The sequence below is a fragment of the Eubalaena glacialis genome, chromosome 9, assembly GCF_028564815.1.
Source record: "Eubalaena glacialis isolate mEubGla1 chromosome 9, mEubGla1.1.hap2.+ XY, whole genome shotgun sequence".
In the NCBI taxonomy this organism is placed as follows: domain Eukaryota; kingdom Metazoa; phylum Chordata; class Mammalia; order Artiodactyla; family Balaenidae; genus Eubalaena; species Eubalaena glacialis.
The window spans coordinates 2,574,093-2,595,921 of NC_083724.1; the positions used below are offsets into that span (position 1 = coordinate 2,574,093).

At 57.2% G+C, this 21,829-nt stretch overlaps 1 protein-coding gene across 3 annotated transcripts in view; it reads left to right on the plus strand.

Annotated features, from left to right (window-relative positions):
- Positions 1–12,756, plus strand: part of CAMSAP1 (calmodulin regulated spectrin associated protein 1) — a 56,921-nt gene extending 44,165 nt beyond the window's left edge. For 2 of the 3 annotated variants that reach the window (XM_061199620.1, XM_061199622.1), the window contains 8 exons: positions 373–457; positions 1,080–3,465; positions 4,366–4,502; positions 4,628–4,836; positions 5,120–5,222; positions 6,666–6,784; positions 7,243–7,361; positions 10,788–12,756. In XM_061199620.1, coding sequence (XP_061055603.1) covers positions 373–457; positions 1,080–3,465; positions 4,366–4,502; positions 4,628–4,836; positions 5,120–5,222; positions 6,666–6,784; positions 7,243–7,361; positions 10,788–11,090 — 3,461 coding nt within the window. In that variant the 3' untranslated portion in view covers positions 11,091–12,756. The remainder of the gene's footprint in view (positions 1–372; positions 458–1,079; positions 3,466–4,365; positions 4,503–4,627; positions 4,837–5,119; positions 5,223–6,665; positions 6,785–7,242; positions 7,362–10,787) is intronic. The other variant, XM_061199621.1, reaches the window with a different exon arrangement.
- Positions 12,757–21,829: the final 9,073 nt, after the last annotated feature.

The following is a 21,829-nucleotide window of genomic DNA, read 5'->3' on the forward strand; positions in this document are numbered from 1 at the left end:
AGTCTTTACAGTGAAAATATTACTGAGACGTAATGAATCACATGGAGCACACAGAAAATTACTGTTGTCTTGCGGCAAGGGCTTCTACATTGACATCCACTCATTATCTCAGTGGGCGTTGACATCATTTAATTGATATCGATGTGTAATTAACACTGATTATTTTCATGACCGTGATCACTGTTGAATTACACACTGCCTATTATCGAAACTGTTAAAAATTGTATTGTGATTATTTGCTTTCCTTAGCAGTTTTGGTGTACTGAGTTATGGTGCGTTTCCTTGAGACATGGTTATTATAGTGAAAGAATTTCAAATGACATAAAATCAGTTACTTAATGCTGAACATAAACTGTTTTCTCCAAACTGCAGACCAGCGACACCGATCTAATTCCTTAACCCGAGTCGACGGTCAGCCCCGAGGAGCATCAGTAGCATGGACAGAAAAAAAAAACAGGTGACGTGTCCGCGCGTCAAATACATTTCTCCTTGAAGTGTTCGTTAGTCTCAGAGCAGTGCCCCAGATGTGGTGCAGGGACCCCTGGGGCCCACGGAGTCCCTTGGAGGCAGAATTATATCCGTAACAACGCTGGGATGTCACTGCTTTTCCCATTCTGAGGGCCTCGCGAAGTGTGGGATCACAGCAGGTTGAATCAGATCAGACGCAAGAATCCAACCAGATGTCAGGTCTGCAAAAATGTGAATGATACCACTCTTGACACTCTGCACTTGTCTGTTTGAGAAAATATGGCCACTGCTCCTGTGATAGATTTCTCACTGGAAGTTTTAATCATTTTAAAAACATCTCAGCTTGAATTTCTAAAGTGATAAATATTGATGAATAAATAAAAACTCTTTGGGATCCTCAGCATCTTTAAGGGGAGCTGGGCCAGGGTGTCTGAGAATTGCTGAACTGAAAGGCTCTCTGGTTTTCTTTTGCCCGGGAGAGGGTTTCTTTAAGTCTCCCGTGTGTAAGATTTGGATTCTCTCTTCGTAACTCACGTTCTTGTCACTCACGAGCTTGCGTAGCCTCTCGTGGGGACGTGGCGTGTGCAATGGCTTCTTTCCCCATGTTGCAGGCCTGTGTCTCAGCCAGCGCCCTTTGCTCTCCATCACGCTGTGAGCTGCGACGTGGACCCAGGCTCTGGCGACAGTGTCAGCCTGGCCCGCTCCATCAGCAAGGACAGCTTGGCGTCCAGTGTCATTCATCTGACCCCGCAGAACCAGCCCCAGCCCGCAGCCCTCAGGACCGATGGAAAAAGCCTCCTGAACAATGTCGATATTGAGGACGAGGATGAGGAGCTCCTGGCCATCGTTAGGACGGATGTGGCTCACCAGGGCGCTGACCCCGGCCTGATGGCAAGTGCCAGGTCTCCCCAGAGGCTGGCAGACACCTTAGAAAGTCAGCCCGACAGTTTCTTCCTGGAGCCACTGATGCCGGCCGTGCTCAGGCCAGCCAAGGAGAAGCAGGCGGTCACCAAGGAGGACGAGTGCGGAGAGGGGCGGCCGAGGGGCTTCACGTCCAGGAGGTCCGGCGAGGGCCACCAGCCTCCTGGGCGGAAGAAGGCGCCCGGCAGTCACGTCAGTCGAGACTTGAATAGGACTTTCACCCCGATCTCCTGTTCAGAGCTTCCCATGGGCTTCGACCCCGCGCCCGCTGAGGCGGGGCCGCAGGCAGCGGGGGACGCCTGTGGCGGGCCTCCGGCCGGCGGCGCTTTCAGTCTGCCATCTCAGGGACAGCCAGCCGACGGCTTCTTCCTTCACGCGGGCAGAGCTGACGAGGACGGGGAGGGCAGGCTGTCCACGAGCTGTGCGCAGAGCCCCAGCACCCTTGGCCTGGAGGCCTGGGCCGTCCTGAGGCAGGACTCTGACTCCGCCGTCGCGGACCTGGAAGGAGCCGAGCAGGACTTCGCCGGTGAGGAGCGCCCCGCGGCGGGGGCCGGGTACGGGGGGGAGGAGGAGTCGGCGAAGCTGCAGGCGGACCTGGAATTGAAGGAGCACGAGGACAAGGACGCCGCCAGTGGCCGCTCCAGCCCGTGTCTCAGCCAGCTCAGCAGCGTCTCCGTGGCCAGCGGGAGCGTGAAGATGACCAGCTTTGCCGAGAGGAAGCTTCACAGGCTCAACAGCTGTGAGACCAAGTCGAGCACGAGCAGCTCCCAGCAGACCACGCCCGACGCCTCGGAGAGCTGCCCGGCCCCGCTGACCCCGTGGAAGCCGAGGGGCGAGCAGGGCCCGAGCTGGCAGGGCGGCGACCAGGCCAGCCTGCTGGCGTCCGAGCTGGTGCAACTGCACATGCAGCTGGAGGAGAAGCGCCGGGCCATCGAGGCGCAGAAGGAGAAGGTGGAGGCGCTCTCGGCGCGGCAGCGCCTGAAGCTGGGCAGGGCGGCCTTCCTGCACGTGGTCAGGCGGGGCCGGGCCGCCGCCGCCGCTGCCCGGCCACTTAGAGCGGGGGCCTCGGCGGGAGAGCATTCCCAGCACAATGGGGACAACTTCGACGGCGGCGTGTCCCGTGTGGGAGACTTCCTTGGCAAGGAGGAGGGGAGGGGAGACCTCCTGGCGCCTCCCGACGTGGACGGAGAGGACCTGGCTCTGGTCCAGCAGCAGCAGCGGAAGGACCCTGCCGCCCTGCCCGAGCTGGAGCGGAGCAAGGCGCTGTCGGCGGTGCTCCTGGAGGCCGTCGAGGGCGTGGACGTGGGCGTGGACGTGGGCGAGTGCGACCTGTCCATCGAGAAGCTGAACGAGACCATCAGCACGCTGCAGCAGGCCATCCTCAGGATCTCCCAGCAGCAGGAGCAGCTGCTGCTCGCGTCCCCCGCGGCGCCCACGCCGGGCCCCAGGAGCAGCTCCCAGGACCCAACGGTCAAGGGGGCCGTCCACTTTGTCGAGCCGCTCTCTCCGACCGCACTGGCCGGCCACCGCAAGCCCCCCCGTCTCGGTCCGGGTCGGAACTCCCGTTCGGGAAGACCGGCTGAGCTGAAGGTGCCGAAAGAGCGGCCGCAGGGCTCCTCCCGAAGCAAGGCCCTCACGCCTGGTGTCGAGGCCGCCCCTCGCTTACGGCCCATCCCCGCCCGGACGCCCTCTGACCCGGGCTGGGACGGGGTCGCCGACCCTGGGAGTGACCCCCACGAGGAGCGCTGCTTCGCCGGTTACAGGCTCCACGATGAGAGCAACCAGCGGACATTTGTCTTGCCCTGCTCCAGGGATGCCAGCGTCACCTCGGAACAGATGAGCTTCAGGGAGGTTCTGGAAGACGGCGTGAGGGGGGCGGGGCTCGGTGCCCTCAGCGGGCCAGGAAACGGGGGCGCGCCCCTGGATGGGCCCCCGAGGAGCAAGGCTAGCCTCATCGAGGTGGACCTCTCCGACCTGAAGGCCCCCGACGATGACGGGGGGACGGAAGGCCGCCACAGCTCCGCGGACCTCGCCAGCGAGGGCGACCAGAAGCCGGGGGTCGGCTTCTTCTTCAAGGTAAAGCGCTGGTGGCATCTGTGTCATGTGGTGGGCGGGCACGTCACTCTGGCCTAGTCGCGAGGGCGTCACAGAGGACCTAACCTCTTCTGTGGAGGCTGTGGAGAGGCGCGTGCGGCTTCGGGGCCACGTGGTCTCCGCAGGGACCCACCTCGCCCTAAGCAGCCGGGAGCACCTGCTTGCGGGAGCCTGGCTGGGCGCCAGCAGAGCTTGACCTTGGGCCCTGAAACGGGAGTTCTGACTCGTCCTCGTGTGTCACGAAATGTTTTTCTTTTGATGGTTTTCCAACCGTTTAAGAATGAAGAAACATTCTTAGCTCGCAGGCTCTGCAGAACAGGTCACGGGCTGCACTTGGCCTTTGGGCCAAGGTGTGCATCCCCCTGTTAGAGTGCGGGCGGGTGTAGAAACTTTAGGAGACGTTTTTGTTTCTATCAGTGCCTTTCTTGTTGCGTTTCCTTCAGGAGAGAGCAGTGAGTTGTGAGATTCCCTTCTGTCTTGATAGCGTCTCCTCTTGTCCTGGCGCTTAGGAGGTGGCTGACACACCACGGAGCTGTGAGGGCCGTCTTCTCAGGAGACACGCACGGCCTTTGCCTGACGTTTGTGCTCTTAAATTGGAAACGGACAAATGACCCATCTGGGTTTTGGCTCCTGTTGTGGAGATACAAGCGCAGTTCTTAAGGCGAATGGCATTTAGTGCCAGCAGAATAAGTGCTTCTCTAAGGGCGTGGTTTGACTCCCGTTTGTATTTTAGCGTCTGTAGAGAGACGCTCGCTCACCCATCAGTTACGAGGAGTAGGAAACGTTTCACGTTCTTGGGGTGCGTTGAGGGCCGGGGGCGGCAGTGCTGGGGACCCGCGGGGGTCGTGCCCGGCCGCGCTGTAGGTGGCGTCTGCCCTGCAGGACGAACAGAAGGCGGACGACGAGCTCGCCAGGAAGCGGGCAGCCTTCCTTCTGAAGCAGCAGCGCAAAGCCGAGGAGGCCCGCATGCGGAGGCAGCAGCTGGAGGTGGAGGTCGAGCTCAGGAGAGACGAGGCACGGTAGGTGGCCTGGGGGCCCGGCAGGCACCGCGCGCGGTCGGCCTGGCCGCCGTGTCTGTCGTCCCCTCCCGCGGCGCGGCGCGGCGCTGGCGTGACCAGGACGTCCTGGCCGCTCCTTCCCGCAGGCGTAAAGCGGAGGAAGACCGCATCCGCAAGGAGGAGGAGAAGGCGCGGCGGGAGCTCATCAAGCAGGAGTACCTGCGGCGGAAGCAGCAGCAGGTCCTGGAGGAGCAGGGCCCAGGGAAGCCCAAGTCCAGGCCCCGGAAGCCGCGGCCCAAGTCCGTGCATCGGGAGGAGCCCAGCAGCGACTCGGGACCCAAGAGCACCCCCCCACGTGAGCAGGCGGCGCGGGCCCCCCCCTCGCGGCCCTGACTCGCTCCAGTTCTCCCGGAGCCGCGCGGCTGGGCTGGAGGGGGGGGCTCTCCCATTGCACAGAAGGGAAGGTTGGGACTGAGCGCTGGGTCCTCGGGTGGGGAGAGCCGTGGACGCGGGGAGGGTCCCAGCCTGGGGCCCGCGTCCCGCTGGCGTCAGGCCCCCGGCTCTTTCTCCTGCTGCACAGATGGCTGGCGGACCAAACACGCGTGTCATGAAAGCTTGTCTTGTCTTGTCTCTGGCAGCGGATGACCTGAGCCGGGCCCAGTCGGGCTCCAGCCTGTCCTTGGCCTCCGCGACGACCACAGAGCCGGAGAGCGTGCATTCGGGGGGCACGCCTTCCCAGCGGTAAGGGGCCGGGTGCCGTGCAGCAGGACACCATGTGGGCAGTGGTTCTGTCACTGTGATTTTGGTGCAATTTCAGACGTCCCGAGCCATGGCAGTAATGTCACAGGAGCTAACTGCCCTTCACCGAGGTTCACCAATTAGTGAAATGTTTCGACGTTTTTGTCCTCTGTCCCCTTGTCTTCCCAGCCCTGCACGCGTTTTCGTTTTTAATCGTTTATGAGTAAGTTGGTGACATCCCCTTTATCCTTGAACACTTTGGAGCGTACGTTCTCTGAACAAGGACGTTGTCTTGTGTCACCACAGTCATCAAACCAGCGCTGCCGTTAGGTCCCCAGTCCATGCCCGCCGTGGCCGATTGTCAGAGTGTCCTTGAGAGCCCAGGCCTGCGCGGGACCACGGTCGCCCTGAGGCACTGTGTCCCTTCTGTCCGGAACAGGCCCTCACCCTCCTTTGTCCTCCTGGGCCTTGACGCTTCTGCTGAGTACGGGCCAGTTATTTTGTTGCCCGCCCCCCAGTGGGTTTCCCAGGATTAGGTCCAGGCTGTGCGTTTTTGGCGGGAACACCCCAGAGAGGAGGCTGTGTCTTTCTCAGTGCAGCCAGTTGTGTGTGTCACTTTGACTTGGGTTAAGGTGCTGTTTTCCCACGGGTGCTGGAGGATTTCCCTTTGTGATTAAGGAGTAATTTGGGCGGAGGCCTGGGGACCCTGTCGATGGCACTGAACGTCTGCCCACGGGCCTCAGCAGCCACCTTCACGGGTGGGGCTGGCCTCCTGGTAGGCAGGGTCCCCGCCTGTCCTTTATCATGAGTGTTGTCCTGCCTCTCCACACGTCCGGTGGCTTCTTGTCGCCGGGGCTTTGTGGAGGACACCTCCCAGGGATTCTGGATTCTGGTTGGAATTTTGTCCAGGCGGTCGGTTACCAGCACTGGATTCAGACTTCGCCTGCACGGGCCTCTCTTGCGTGAGCGTCTGTGTCCCGCTCAGTGGAGACGGCCCTGCAGGGACACGGCTCAGGCCTGCCAGGGGTTGGAGAGTCGTTTGAGACCTGCCGGGGTTTTGGACTCGGCCCGCTCTGCCCGTCCTTCCTTCCCGGGGTCCCGTCCCTTGTCTGGCAGTGGCGCAGATGGCCCAAACCGGGTCCTCAGGTTCCCACGCCATCAGGGCTGAGCGTGAGGGCGAACCTTCCCTGATGAGGTCACTCTGGTGCCCGAGGCGGGTGGGGTCTTTGTGTCTTGCCCCGGGTCTGTCATCGTGTTCTCCGGGGAGCGGACCGGCTGCGCTCCCCACTGTTGCTGCCAGCCTCCTGCCGCGGCCGATGGCCCTTCATGTGCCGATGGTGCAGCCTGGCCCGTTTCAGGGTGGGATCCCGCCAGCCGGTGCCAGTTGCGGGCGAGAGGAGGCATGCCCGCCGCCCTCCCAGCCCCGCCCCCGTCCCTCTTCCCCAGCAGAGTCGAGTCCCTGGAAGCCTTGCCCATCCTGAGCCGCAACCCCAGCAGGAGCACCGACAGAGACTGGGAGACGGCGTCCGCCGCGTCCTCCCTTGCCTCGGTGGCCGAGTACACAGGTGACGGCCTCAGTCTCTGTGGGGCACGGGCACACGGCCGTGTCCTGGTGGGGGGCGGGGCCCGGGCGCAGTGGGTGACGTGCCCTTATGTCTGCACAGCTCATGGCTCACTATGGCGCCCTGGGTACTTTGGAACCTTAGGCTTTTAAAAATTACTGTTTCTTGGTTTCTTTTTTTTTTTTTTTTTAAATCAAAGAAACCAAAATTAGAAAGGGAATAAATTATTACTTATTTTAGTCTTTTCCTTAGTTTATTTAAAATCTGTAACTTAGAGTTCTGTCATAGATTTGAAGTGGCTATTACTTCCCATTTTCAAAAAATTAAGAACATCCCTAATTCAGCCTACCTGCTGCTTGCTTCTACAAAATTGTTGCCTTCCTTTTGTGTGTGTGTGTGTGTGTGTGTGTGTGTATATGCTGTAAATATTAATTTTGCAAATCTTGGCCTGCTTTTCATAGGTCCCAAGCTGTTTAAGGAGCCTAGCAGCAAATCAAACAAACCAATTATTCACAATGCTATATCCCATTGCTGTCTGGCCGGAAAGGTGAATGAACCTCACAAGAATTCAATATTAGAGGCAAGTATCAAATTTCACCCCCAGTTTTTTATGTAGGATAAGGGTGTTTGTAAATGAGGGTTCTTTCTAGAGGAGAGCATCCTGATTGTTGACACATGAGGCTGCTGTCCTGCATGTGTGTGACTCGTGTGTGAGGACATGCAGGACACTCGTGTCCCAGGCCCTCGCGGTTGGGACGGCTCCGCGGAAGAGCGGGATTCAGACCAGCGAGACACGGAGGGGGCTGCACTCGGGTCAGGGCTGGGGGTCCAGGGCAGGCCCTCCGGGGTGGGGCACGGGAAGTGGGTGAGATTTCTTGAGTTAGTTTGGTGTTGAGGGTAGGGTGTCTGCGGGGGTCGGAGGTGGTGTCGGATGGAGACAGGAGGGACCCCAGCTCTGAGCTGGGGCCACTGGAGAAGTGGGAGTTCGGGGCAAAATGCTGGTCGTTTCTGTCCCGTTGGGTTGACTTGTTTGCTCCCCGGGGGCAGCAGCCCTCGGTCACTAATGGTGAGTGTTGGTGGCCTCAGCAGGTAGAAGATGTGGAAGGAGGGTCCAGGTCAGGACTGCATGCCGTGACCTGACTGACGCTCCGGCTAGGGGCACCGTGCGGGGCGCGGGGCTCCTCTCCACTCACGTGTCACCGGGCTGCTCCAGCCTCTGGGCTGGTCCAGGAGCAGACGCAAAGGCCTGGCTGTGGAGCCGATGGTCCCAGGCACGAGGCAGCCCCGCGACAGAGCGGTCACACGAGAAACACTGGCGGCCGGCGGGTCTGCTCGGCTGTGCTGTCACAGCGTGAGGACAGCCACGGACTGACCAGAGGGCGGCTCGGTCCCCAAAAACCTGTTTACAGAAGTGGGTGGTGCTGATTCTGGCCGCGGTCTGGAAAGAGGGAAAGGGGAGCAGGATGCGGGCCCGAGGGTGGCTGCAGTGGTCAGTAGGCTGGTCGGTCAGTGGGTCTTACTCGAAGGTGTCATTTGAGCAGCGGTCTGGAGCGGGGAGGGTGCCCCGCAGATCTGGGGAGGCGCACGGGCTCCAGGTGGGACTGATCCCCAGGTTGGGGCTGGAGCCGGGGAGCTGGGGGTCAGAGGTCACGGGGCAGCTCCAGTCGGGCCTCTGTGGGCCGAAGGGACCCGGCTTTGCCTTGGGTGAGAGGGTGAATGCCGCTGTGGGCAGAGGACGGCCGTGAGCCACGGCCTCCTGAGCGCCACGTCGGCTGCCGGCCGGGACAGGCGTGAGCGGCGTGAGGGTGGAGGCGGGGTCGTGATCAGCCTGCGGAGGGCGGGGCCCGGGGGCCTGGATGTGTCTTTGCGTCCCTAGTTCTGTTCACGTTTAAACAGTTTTTATGTCGTTGAAATCAGTATTATACTTGCAGCTTTAAATTTTGCTTTTTCTTCTTAAGTTTATAAATATATTGGTTTATTAATTTATTTTAAAAAACAACAAGTCTGTTAGATTCTGAAAAGAATAGTATCCATTTGTGAAAAATTATAGTTTTCTAAAACAAAAACAGAGTGAGAAGAGTGGCGTTGTTTTACATCATACGAATCTTTTTAGCTCCTGGCTACGTAGAAGACAGCTGGGTGTGACCCGCTTCCGAGTCCATCTGTTACAGACCACGTGTCCCGTGGCCACTGGACAATGGCGGTGTACCCTGAGGGGCGGATGAAGAGGCAGATAACGTCTCGGGATACCGTGGGAGGGGTCTCCGTAGTAAGCAGAGACCCGGAGAGGGTGTCAGGAACCCTGGCCCACGCTCAGAGAGCTGCAGGGGTAGAAGACGAAGCTAGACATTTTCAAGCACGAGGAGAATCTGTTTTAAAATGTTTTCGTATCAGTGATTTCTTAAAGTTGAGAACACGGTACGGCAGACACTGTAACAGGTACTGACGGCCGTGCCTGCTTCGGGTTCTTTTGTGGCAGCGTTATCGAGAGATCCCCCACGCCGCGTGCGATCCCCCTTCAGTGCTAGCTCAGGGCTGCTCAGTCTGTTCCCAGGGGGTGCGGCCATCACCCGTTCATCCCAGCACCTGCCCCCCGCGGAAGGCTCCTGTAGCGAGGCCGCTCACCGTGCTCGTCCCCCAGCCCCTGGCCCCGCAGGTCTGCGGTCCCCTCTGTGTGTTCGCCTCTTGTGGACGCGTCCCGTGAAGGGACTCACACCCGGGGCGGCTTCTTGCTCCGCGAGGTTGCCGAGGCTCCTCCGAGTCGCAGCGGGTGTGGCGCCTCGTTCCTTTTTACAACTGAACAGCTTCCCGTTGCACGTCTAGACCATTTTGTTTATCCTTTCATCTGTTGATGGACGTTTGGATTGTTTCTACTTTTGACTGTTATGAATAATGCGGCTGTAAAAGTTTGTGCGCAGGTTTTATGCGGATGCGTGTTTTAACTTCTCTGGAGTATCTGACTGAGAGAGGAATGGCTGGGTCGCGTGGTAACTCTGTGTGACATTCTGAACCACTGGCCGACTGACTGGCCAACACAGAGGCTGTGTCACCTCCCCTCCACCAGCGGAAAATGAGCGCTTGCTTCTTCGCACCAGCACCTGCGCTTGTTATTGTCTGTCTGACTCTAGCTTAGTGGGCATGAGGTGCTACCCCCTTGTGGCTTCTTTTTTTTTTTTTAACATTTGTGTGTTTGGTAGTGCTGGGTCTTAGTTGTGGCATGTGGACTCTTAGGTGCGGCATGCATGTGGGATCTAGTTCCCTCCCTGACCAGGGATCGAACCCAGGCCCCTTGCATTGGGAGTGCAGAGTCTTAGCCACTGCGCCCCACCAGGGAAGTAAGCCCCATTGTGGTTTGTTTTTTTTTTTAATGGAACTTTGTCTTTTTTTTTTTTTTAGTTTATTTATTTTATTTACTTATTTTTGGCCGCATTGGGTCTTCATTGCTGCACGCGGGCTTTCTCTAGTTGTGGCGAGCGGGGGCTACTCTTCGTTGTGGTGCGCAGGCTTCTCTCTGTGGTGGTTTCTCTTGTTGCGGAGCACGGGCTCTGGGTGCACGGGCTTCAGCAGTTGTGGCATGCGGGCTCAGTAGTTGTGGCGCACGGGCTTAGTTGCTCCAAGGCATGTGGGATCTTCCCAGACCAGGGCTGAAACCCGTGTCCCCTACATTGGCAGGCAGATTCTTAACCTCTGCGCCACCAGGAAAGTCCCCCATTGTGGTTTTGATTGGCATTTCCCTGATGGCTAATGATGTTGAGCGTCTTTTCATGTGATTTTTCACTTCATGTTAAAAGGTTTTTTTTCCTTGGATACCTGGACTGAAGTAAAACCTCAATGGTAGATGGTGCTCCACTGAACGGATAACCCATAGCTTTGTGTCCTAGAAAGCTTGCCCCGGGGTGGGCGGTTAGCTGGCCGCGGGCCTCCTGGTCAGGACGGTGGATGCTGCGGTGTGACTGCGGGAGGGACTCACGTTCCCTGTCTCTTCTCCTTCACTCCCTCCACACAGGAGCTGGAGAAGTGTGACGCGAATCACTACATCATACTGTTTCGTGACGCCGGCTGCCAGTTCAGGGCACTTTATTGCTACTATCCCGACACTGAAGAAATCTACAAACTGACTGGCACGGGGCCAAAGAGCATCACCAAGAAGATGATCGACAAACTGTATAAATACAGCTCAGACCGAAAACAGTTCAACCTGATCCCGGCCAAAACCATGTCCGTCAGTGTGGACGCGCTCACCATTCATAACCACTTGTGGCAGCCCAAGCGGCCCTCGGTGCCAAAGAAGACGCAGACTCGGAAATGACCCCGGTGCGGCAGGAGCCTGAGGACGCGCCGGCCGGCTCGATATTTATTATTTTCCTCCTTTTGGGTACGAAGTGTGCAAAGTCACAGACCTTTTTCAAAGAGGCTTCTAGACAACACGAGAAAACCCTCCCTTAGGTCCCAGCACACAGGACGGCAGGGGGAGCCGGAGTGAGGACTCAGCCCCGTTCCCAGCGGCTCGCGGCCGCCGTGGTCACCGCTGCGCGGAGGCTCCCAGACGAGGGGTGCGTGCCCAGGAGCTCCAGGCAGCGGATTCCTTTTACTTGAAGTTCTCCTTCGGTATAAATTAAAAGTGATTTCCTTTGCTTTCTTGCCTCTCACCTCACCCCCTTTTGCACATGACCTGACACCCCTCTTGTTGGCCAGCTGTAATCTCGCGAGATTATAGGACTGAGACTCGATCTTGGGTCAGGGTTTTTGAATGTCTGTAGGAAAGGAGCTCGTGTTGGGGAAATCGTTTTCATTTGAGAAATTGTATATTTATTGATGGTGTCTACTGCCAACGTTTATATCCAATTCTAAGATTTCTGAAAAAAATTCTTGTTCCTTGCTGCTCAGAAAAAGTTTACTGAAAATACCAGTTCACTAAAAGCACTGAAATCTGCAAAGTCTGTCTTCTGCTAAAATAACGTTTACAAGTACGGAGGGGTTCTCGCCGACATGCAATCATGAGGATGGTGAATGGTACTCTTGCTGGTGCTTGCCTAGTTGAAAATAGGAAGCTGAGCCAATTACAGCCCTCGTTCATTACGTTTGGGATAGTGCGCTAATGATTTGTTCACTTTAATAAAGACAGAGTTTGGTAAAGGAGAATCTTTTTCGCGCTGAGCATGTTTCTCTTACGCTGACAGTTCTTTTAGTGTTTTTATCACGTCATCACTCACCCGTCCTGATTCTTGCTTCTGGAAGAGCAGTAAGCGTGCGGTTCTCGGTTTAGATTGAGCGTGTTGTTGTGTCGCCTACTTAAAGACAATTAAAGGGGTTATTTGCAGCTGTCTCGGAACTCCAAGTTAGCGGAATGCTCTGGGTTCTCTCCACGGTGGTCCTGACAGTCACTAGTGCTTCTCCGGACCAGACGTTCCCGCCCGGCCTCCACACGGCACCGGAAGTCTGCCGACACCTGTGCGACTGACCAGCTGACCCGACTGCCGGAAGATTCTGGAGTCACATGTGTTAGTTTTGCACATATTTTCTTGGGAGTGTTACTTGAATCTATCTCAAACTGCAGAAAAAAAACTAAAGATCAGTGGAGAGAAACCGTTAAGACAAGTATACTGGTCGTTGTAGATGAAAAGGTGAGGGGACCGTGTCCATGAGGATGGAGGGAACGTGGTGCAGAAACGGCAGGGCCTTGCCCTCTCCCGGTTGGGTTTGTATATATCGGTAGCCAGCAGCTCTGTCTGTAAATAGGTAACGAAGCTGTGCGGTTTCTCCAGTGCCGAGTATTAAACAGTCCTGAGTGAACTTTCCTGTTACCGTGCCGTTCACACGTGTGCTTTATTTCTCACTGTATGTTTGATATGATATTATTATATTTATTTTGAGAAAGCACTACAGTGTAATAAAGTAATTGACTGACTTGCTTTGGATGGTCACGTTTGCGTGAGGCTGTCCTGACTCTCTCTGCTGGCCAGTGTGCCCAGCTCCTTGCTGCAGAGAAACTTCACGTGGTTTCTAGTTAACTAGCGTCCCTTTTATTAGAGAATCACATCCTTCTTCTAGAGAAGGGACGCCTTCCAACTTCTTCCTTTACGCGGTCAAGACGTGTGACAACGTCTCTGTCATTTTATAACACAGTCCTGTTGAAGTCAGCGGAGTGTGATTGTTTTCAGTGAAGATTTAGAGGCACTCCCGGCCCAGTGCTGGAAATCTCGTTCCTTCCAAAGTTCTGGGTAAACTCTGGGTTTTCTGATGCAGTCAGTCAGCCTGTGGAGCGTTGTGACCTTGGTGAAGCCAGTGAGGACCGGTGGCAGCCGCGCCGCCCCGGCCAGTGCTCGGGACGTGGGGACGGATGCCCCCCTCGGGCCCCCTGTGCATCGCAGGGAGTTTCAGACGCAGGATTCCCTTTTGTGGTGGAGATTTCAGTCTTCCCTGGCTTTGGTGGTGGTAAAGTCGTGAATTGCCTTGTAGGTCTCTCTGTCACTGTTTCGCCTTCCAGGGCACCTGCGTATTTGTGTCGTGTTCTTACGGTGGAGGGTTCTACGTCTTTCCTTGCTTCTCAGCACTCTGACCAGCCACCTGTCTACCCATTTAACATTTAACTTGGTGAAGAAAGTGTTGCCTGAATGGTTGAGCACACGATGAGGCTCACGTGTGAGTCCTTGGTGGTGAGCTGGGGTCCCAGGAGCCCAAATAAAACTGCGGTGAGTGAGCCCCATATTTTACAGATATATGTGCAGATGTATTAACTTATCCCCACACACGTGTGTGTGAGTGTGCATACGTGGCGGGGGGGGGGTTTGGACGCTCGCACACACCAGAGGCGGACTGTCTTTCCCGTGTGTCCTTTGACTTGACTTTGCACGTCACTGCAGAGCAGTGTCTGATCAGGCTGTTTGGACCCAAACTATGTTCTTTGCTCTGGCAAATTGAAAAATAGAATAATTCCAAAGTTATGTCTAGGTTATACTTTTTTTGTGTGTGTTGTCTTCTTATTATTTATTTTTGGCTGCACTGCGCAGCTTGTGGGATCTTAGTTCCCCAACCAGAGATCGAGCACGTGCCCCCTGTAGTGGAAGCATGGAATCCTAACCACTGGACCGCCAGGGAAGTCCCTAGGTTATACTTTTATTTCTTGAAACTGTAGTTCTTACTTGGGAAAAGTACCTGAAATAAAATTTCCTGTTAAGATGAACTTGGACAGCCTTTCCTAACGGATGCTGACCTACTCTCTGAAAGGCGGTTTGGCCTTTGAGAAGAGGGAGTGAGCGGCTTTAGGCAGCCCCCTCCCAGTTCGTGGCCCTCGTTTCTGGTGGGGGCTCTGCGTGTGGGGAGGATGGGCTGTGCTTCTGCGTCACGGTCACGGCCAAGTCCGCCAGCATTGGCGGGGAGCAGAACGCGTCCGGGTGGCATCCCGCCAGGCCGTCTCTTGCAGGGGTTGGGGGCACTTTGCTGTGGTCTGGAGCCTTCTCCGGGCTGTCCCTGACTGCATCTCCGTGCGAAGGCTCGAGCTGTGGGGACCGTTTGAGATCTCGGGGGCAGAACTTGCCCTGGGAAGAAGCAAGGCTCCTCTGTCTCCCTGCCCCTCCCTGTGCTCATCTAGGAGGGGGTGATCTCCACTCCTTACCTTGTTCTCTGTTCTTCAGAAAGGGCAAGTTACCGTATCCAAGTGATTTCCTAAATAGCAAGGAAAAGCCACTTACAGTGGGAATGAATAATTGAACAAAGCGTAGTAAAAATTATAGCCTGAACTCCACATCGTCAAGCCCGGATGTAATTTGTGAAAGATTTGTTTCACAGGAACCCTTTCTTGGCAATGAGAATTTGGGGTCGCCGCTGGTGCAAAGAAATAGCGACAGCGTAAAAACCGACTTTCCCATAAAAGTGAAGTCTAGGCTGGTGCTATTACGAAGGTCAGAGAAGCTAGCAGTCTTGGCCTTGGAGTCACGTCTCTGGGCCTGTGTTTTCATTTGGTGACTGACTGTCTGGAATTGGGAACTCTGAGGTACCTTTACTCTGGGCCTCGGCTGCGCACACGCTCCACGTTTACAGTTTGAAATGCTGTGTGATGTGATGGGTTAAATTGACAAGCCTGCAGCTCCAAGGACCAGGCATTGAGATGGGGGCTCAGATGGCCTTGGACCATGCGTGCTCTTTGCTAATCCAGGTCAGGATCCTGTGATGGGAGTTTCTGAGCATCCAGAAGGCGTCAACAGCACTGCTAGGCAGGCTGAAGCATCAGGACTTGAATTTAAAGTGTTTGCTTGTTTTTTTCTTAAAGCAGTTATTTTCAGTTGAACTGATAAACCTCTCTAGTCTCCATTTTTGCAAGAAACAATTTGGTTTTTTGCCCTTTTAATTCTAGGTGGTGAGTTTTTTGTTGTTTTCATCACAGTACAACCCTTGTTCTCTTTTTTAAATTGAAGTAGAACGTACCTACAGAAAAGCAAACGGATCCCAAGTACAGAGCTTGATAAAATTTGACCAAGTGTTTATTCTCATTTTTTAAATGAGTGGTTCTCAGTATTTGTCACCAAAGTTCTCCCTAGAGTTTTTTGCTTCTGAAGTATATTTATTAATGGTTACTTTGTCCGGTCTTCGTAGTAGGCATGGAACTGCCAGTAGGAGTCTATCAGCTGGAGAAGCACCGTTGCAAGCCACTGTTTGCGGGGTGGAAAACACATTATCTTCGTGTGTTATTTCTTCACATCGGACTCTTGTTCAGCTCGCGCGCGCCCTGTGTTTTATGGGTGCTAAGATTCCTCATCCAAGGAGTGCTTGCTGCGCCAGAGGGGCAGCCCTCCCGGGCGGGATCCACGGGGGTCAGGCATTAGGTGTCACCTGCTTAGGACGACGTGGCTGCTTTGGGAGGGTGTGCGCGAGGGGGAGGGTCGGGGGGAGATGACCGGCCAGGTGAGGGCACGTGGGGCGGGCACGGGGCTTCTTGGGGGCAGCGGGGGCGTCTCCCTTTATTTGTTCTCGGCCCTCGGACCATGTTGCCGGCACCAGCTGGACATTTGGTGAAAGTTGGTTAAACTTGCTGCCGGGTTGGGGCTGGGGGACACCAACACCAGGCCCTTGCTCTTGCACCTGGATGTGGAATGATCTCGCGGGATGTTTGTGTCACAAATCCCGGGGACCCATGGGGTGTAGGGTGGGGCCCAGAGCCCAGTGACGGGGATGTGGAGGCCACTGCCCGGTCACACGTGGACTGGGGAACGGGGCGGGGCCCGTCTCACCTGGAGCCCTGCTCACCGTCCGGTGCCAGGTGTGGTCCCATGGGAAGGGCAGGAGTGGACGGCCACCCTGAAGTCGGGCAGGATCATCTGTTAGAGACAGACCTATGGGTGATTTGGGTGCCGGGACCGGGGCGTCTGGTCTGGCTTTCTGAGCGCCCAGGCCCTTGCGTACACACTGGCGCTGCAGACCTCGTTCTAGAAGCCCCGGGGAGGTGGCACCTCAGCTGCATAGAGCTAGGTACAGGGGGAAGGCCTCGCCCTGGAACTTGGGGCAGGGGGAAGGGGGGTTTCGCGCAGGGCGGGCAGCCCTCGGTGAGGGCAACCCCCCCGCGCCTGCCAGGCCTCCCGCTGCCCGGAACCCACTCTGCCCAAAGGCGCCGCCCTTGAGGAAACACTGGGTAGTGCTTCCTACTTGGAGATGCTTTCCTTGGACTAGAAATGGGTCAAATGAACAAACAAGCCCTGCTTTCCAGACAATTCTGTTTTATGTTACTTTTGTTTATTTATAAAATAACGTACTCCTTGAAAGCATCAAATGTGGTAAACAGTTGAGAATCACACCAGGGGAAGCTGAAGGCTGCCTACCCCCGGTGCCAGTGCCCAGGGGGTCACCGCTGTCCACGCTTCCAGACCCTCCCGGGCATCCGCAGACTCGGACGTCACACACACACGGGGCAGGTGGCGTCAGCAAGCGGCCCCTGGGTGCCCTGTCCTCGTGGAGCCTCTGAGACGGGTGACTAGGAGGACCCGTGTTTGCTGGTCTAAGATGTCCTTAATTTTAAGATGTGCCACTATTTTGTGCCACCAAGAAGGGGAAGTGCTGCCATGCAGACTATGCCGTGTCGTTGATCAGGAGACACCCCCATCTCAGAGATGTTCAGGTGTGTCTGGGGGCGGGGCAGAGGGCACATCTCAGGCGCGAGGAGGCTCAGGTAGGGGTGCTATGCAAGGACACACAGTAGAGTGACGCATAAAACTAGGTTTCTGTGCATCAAAACGCGGCCAAAGACGCAGGGACAGAAAATCATGGTCCAGTTCCTGCTGGTGAATATAAAATACTAAAATGAACCCAGACTGAGACATTATGCTCAGCAGTGTTTGAATGGGAATAAAGATTCAACGTGAGAAAGTGTAATTTACGTTGAGTGTAAGAGGGAAACCACGTAAAAAAAAGTTGATGACATTCAATATGTATTATTCACGATGAAAAACGTTGCCAGTAGAATTCTCGTAATTTGGTAATACCCGCCAGAGACCTCCAGCGAGCCCCACACTGAACTGGGGACATTTCCAGTGTTTCACTGTTAAGTCAGGGTGGAGGCCAGTTTGCCTGTGGTCACAGTGAGTAGCCAGGGCTTTCCTGGACGTCTGAACCGTTGTACTAAGACGGGGAAACAGGAGGTTTAAAGATAGGAAAAGAAGAAGCCCAAACCGTCTTTATTGGCAGAGATACGAAAGTCCTCCTAGAAAAGCACAGGAACAGGTGGTGAGTGTTAGAAGTGCAGCGACCAGCGTGCAAACTGAAGCGTTTCCAGACCCGCTCGTGACCAGCACGTGCACCGAGCAGGGCGGTCACGGGAAGTGAAGCCCACTGCTGACCCCCCGAACAGCCGCTTACGGTCACTTTAGGGCGTCCCGGAGGTGTGACTAAGCCCGAGGTTCAGTCACCAGGTGCCGACCCCTCGCACCGGGTCTGCAGATGGGCCGCCACCCCACACAAAATCCCCAGAGGACTCTCCATGGGGTGTCATCTGCTGATTCGGGGTTTGGCTCTGGGGACCCAGGACAAGGAGCCCTGACTCGGGTGCCTGCCGTCGCCCTGTCTTGTGGGCTTGGGAGGGGCTGGGCCCCGGCGGGTGAGCAGGGCCACGTGCCTCCACGCGGACTGCAGCCCCCTCCGCCCACGTGGGGTGCAGTCCCGCTGCGGGTGGCGTGGCGGGGAGTCCGTCCTGCGCGACTGAGCCCACGAGCCCCGGGGTCTCAGAGCAGGTCGGGGGGTGCGGGGCTCTGCCCGGGCCGGCACGGCGGGTGCACGGCGGGCTCACGCGGAAGCCCACGGCTGTCCTGCTGGTGTCACTGGGCGTCCCCTGACATGAGGGTGAGGCATCTTTTCAGATGTCTACAGAGCAAATTCACGCTTCCCTTTCTGGGAGATTCCTGGTCATTTCCTTTGCCCACTTTCAATTGGGCCTCTTTAACTGGGTGGTTCTTTTTCTTACGGATTCATAGAAGATTTTTAAATAATCTAGACAGGATTCTTTCATTATGGGAGCAGCATATATGCCAAAGCGTGGCTTTATTTATTTATTTATTTATTTTTTACTGTTGGTGTTTGGCATATAATCCCTTCTCTCAGTGTTATTTATTTATTTATTTTTGGCTGCGTTTGATCTTCGTTGCTGCACGCGGGCTTTCTCTAGTTGCGGCGAGCAGGGGCTACTCTTCATTGCGGTGTGCGGGCTTCTCTTGTTGCGGAGCACGGGCTGTAGGTGCGCGGGCTTCAGTAGTAGCGGCGCGTGGGCTCAGTAGTTGTGGCTCGCGGGCTCTAGAGCACAGACTCAGTAGTTGTGGCGCACGGGCTTAGTTGCTCTGCGGCACGTGGGATCTTCCCGGACCAGGGCTCGAACCCGTGTCCCCGGCATTGGCAGGCGGATTCTTAACCACTGCGCCACCAGGGAAGCCCCTCTTAGTGTTTTTAATTGGCGTTTCCCTGGTTACAGATGAGTAGAGCATATTTCCATCTCTTTGTTGGTCTTTTTGATTTTCTTCTTTTGTGAAATGTCTCTTCAAGTTGTTTGCCTATTTTCCTGCTGGGTCGTCTGTCTTTTTCTAAACAATATACAGAAGATAAGTTTTTTAAACATATTTATGTTATCTTCTGTATATTATCTTACCCTTTCAGCGCTTCTTCACTCTCTTTTTGGTGTTGTGATAAGCAGCGTTTCTAAAGACTTATTGGGTTCCCCGTCCAGTCTCAGTGAGGACCCAGGCTCAGCACCAGCTCTTGGGGGAGGCCCTGGGGGAGGAGTTCCCCTGGGAAGACCCCTGAACCCCCTGTGCAGCAGGGCAGCCGGGAAGCAGCCATAGGGATTGCCTCAGAGCCAAGGTGGGCATTGAGCTCCCCATGGCCCCCCTCCGTCCGGACTCTTAGAGCTGCTGGCCTGAAGGGCCGGCCCCGAGATGGGCAGGAGGAGGGGCTGTGGCAGATGCCCAGAGCGAGTGTGGAGCCCCTGACGTCCCGGGGGCTGTGGCCCGGGTCCCTGGGACGGTGCGGGGCAGCAGGAAGGCGGCCTGGCTGAGCTGTCCTCCCCAGCACGACCCCAGAGGGACCCTGGAGGTGTGGTGCTTGGCTTTGAGGACCCCTGCCTCGGGGCCAGGTTCCCTGAACACCTTCCAGGACCCTCCCCCCTGACGAGGAGCCGCTCTGAGGTGACAGGGGTCCCAGCCAGAGAAGGGACTTGCAGGGACCAGGGGGTCTCCCTGCAGGTGACCAGGGCCAGGATGGAGGTCCACTGTGAGCCCACGTTGTTAACTTGGGCCTCAGTCACTTGGAACTTGGGGGAGGCTGGTGTGGAATAGTCCTGGGTAGAGGTGCTTTTTCTATCCAGGACTCATCTCGCACCCCTCGCCCCCCGTACCACAATCTCCTAAACGATGAGACTCAAGCCTGAGGGTCCCCTCCCTGGTGGGAGAGCAGGGCCCACAGTGGGACCGGGTACAGTCTGCAGCCTCAGAGCCCCAAGCCTGCCTGGGGATGGCGGCAAGGCAGGTCTCAGCCCACGGCGTGATGCTGCACCTTCTGCCCAAGTCCCCGTGAGAGGGGACAGGCCCTGGGGTGACAGGGACCCCACAGCCAGCCCAGGCAGGGGTCTTAGAGTGCCACGACGAGACCCTCAGGGGTGGACACGGGCTCCCTGCACTGCCCCCCCATTCCACATGCTCACACCGCATCCCCAGTGCAAACCTCGTGCCCCTGAACCTCCACCTCCTGGCTGCCCGGCCCCCAAGGCTGCCCAGGTGCCCAAGAGGAGGGCGAGGCAGAGTCCTGACCGAGGCCCCTCCCTGAAGGACGGATGGTCTCCTGCTTCTCCATCTTCCAGGCAGTGGCCTGAGTTCAGGACCTGGGAGAGAAGCTGTCTGGCCTTGACAGGCGGGGCCTCGGGTCTGCTGGGAACTCACAGCCACAGTCAGGTCCCTGATGGAGGCCGGGCCGCCAGGAAGGGTGTCTCCCTGGAGAGAGGAAGGTGCAGCCAAGCCTGGCCCACACTTCCAGGTCCAGCGGGCCTCTTGGAGCCTGCAGTGACGTGCCAGGCTGGGGGCCAGGAGGTCCCCCTGCTGCAGAAGGGCTGCAGAGGGTGTGGGTCAGTGCTATGTGCCCCCCCCCACCCCCCCAGGCAGGCCCTTGAGGGTACCTGGAGGTGCCCATGCAGGGTGCCCGGGGCATGGAGGACCTGATGGTCATTCCCAGCTCTGTGCTCTGTGACCAGGGCCATGGGACGTGCTACAGACTGTCTCGGACAGTCCCGCCTGGAGGGCCTGCTCTGGGCATCCCTGAGTTCCCCGAGACCACCCTGCTAGGCCCCCAAGCTCCTGCTGGTATCACTGAGGACGAAGGTGGCTCTGGCCGTCTGGCCGCCCCTGGGGGCCTGGAATGCCGGGGGTGCTCCCCCAGCCCCTGCCCCTGGAGGCCCCAGCCGAGCCCCCCAAGCCCCAGGTGGGTGGGGCTGCCTTCAGGGCGGGCAGACTAAGGTCCTGGACGGCAGACCCCAGCCTGCACGCCTGTCGGGGGACCCCGGGACGCGGCCCTGCCCGGGACGCAGGAAGCCGTAGCTCGCCAATCTCACAGGAAAATGCTGCGACTCTTCTGAGACCCACCCATCAGGGCGCACAGCTGCCCCCAAAAGGAAGAGGCACCTCTGAGACCACTGGGTGTGGACCGGGGTCGAGATGAGGTCCGAGAGCGTCGTGGGGTGCCCGCCTTGTGGTCCCGCGGAGGCTGAACACGCATCCGCGGGGCGCGGGGCGGGCTGGCGCCGTCCCGAGGCGGGGCCCCCTTCCTCTCTTGACGGGTGGACGTGGGCGGAGGACTGTGCTGTGCACACCCTGTCCTTTGTCTCTCCCTCCGTTGTCCTGCCTTCTCTGGCTTCAGTAAGCATCTGCTGTGGTCCCACCTCTTTCCGTCCCCCAGATGCCAGTCGCAGTTTGTGAGACTCTGGGTGGCTGCCCCGAGTCGGGCGCCCACTCGCACCTGCTGCACGTCTGCCTGTGAACGCTCGGTTCCGGGGTGGGGCGAGCGGGCACCTTAAGCCGGTGTTCCCAGGCCCTGCGCCCTTGACCAGCCGGAATGGCCAGCACGCTGCTGGCGTTACTGTTTTGACCAGCTTTCTATGGAAATAAAAAAACCAGAGGTTTTTCTCTGATTGTGTTATGTTTGAAAAACTTGGCAAAACATCGAGAAATGTTCTCTACTCGCCCGGTCAGGGCGCCTGGATGCAGGTCTCCAGCCTCCGCTGGGCCCTCTGTCTGCACTTAGCAGTGGGTGTGAGTGTGCATCCCGGTCTGGAGATGAACCCCACTTCTCACCGCCTGTCCTGTGCACCCCAGACTCACGTCAGGCAACTCCCGAGGATCCCTGTCGGATGCCATCTTCCCCGTGTGGGGTTCCAGGGGCTGCAGCCCCACCTGGTTGGAGCCCCCGGTCCAGCGGCCAAGCAGGGTCCCCTCCCCTCAGGGAGTTGGAGCATGGGTGCCAGGAGAGGTGGCGGGTGCAGGAGAGGATGCTCGCTGGCAGGACCCCGGGAGCCACTGACCCCGCTGGGAC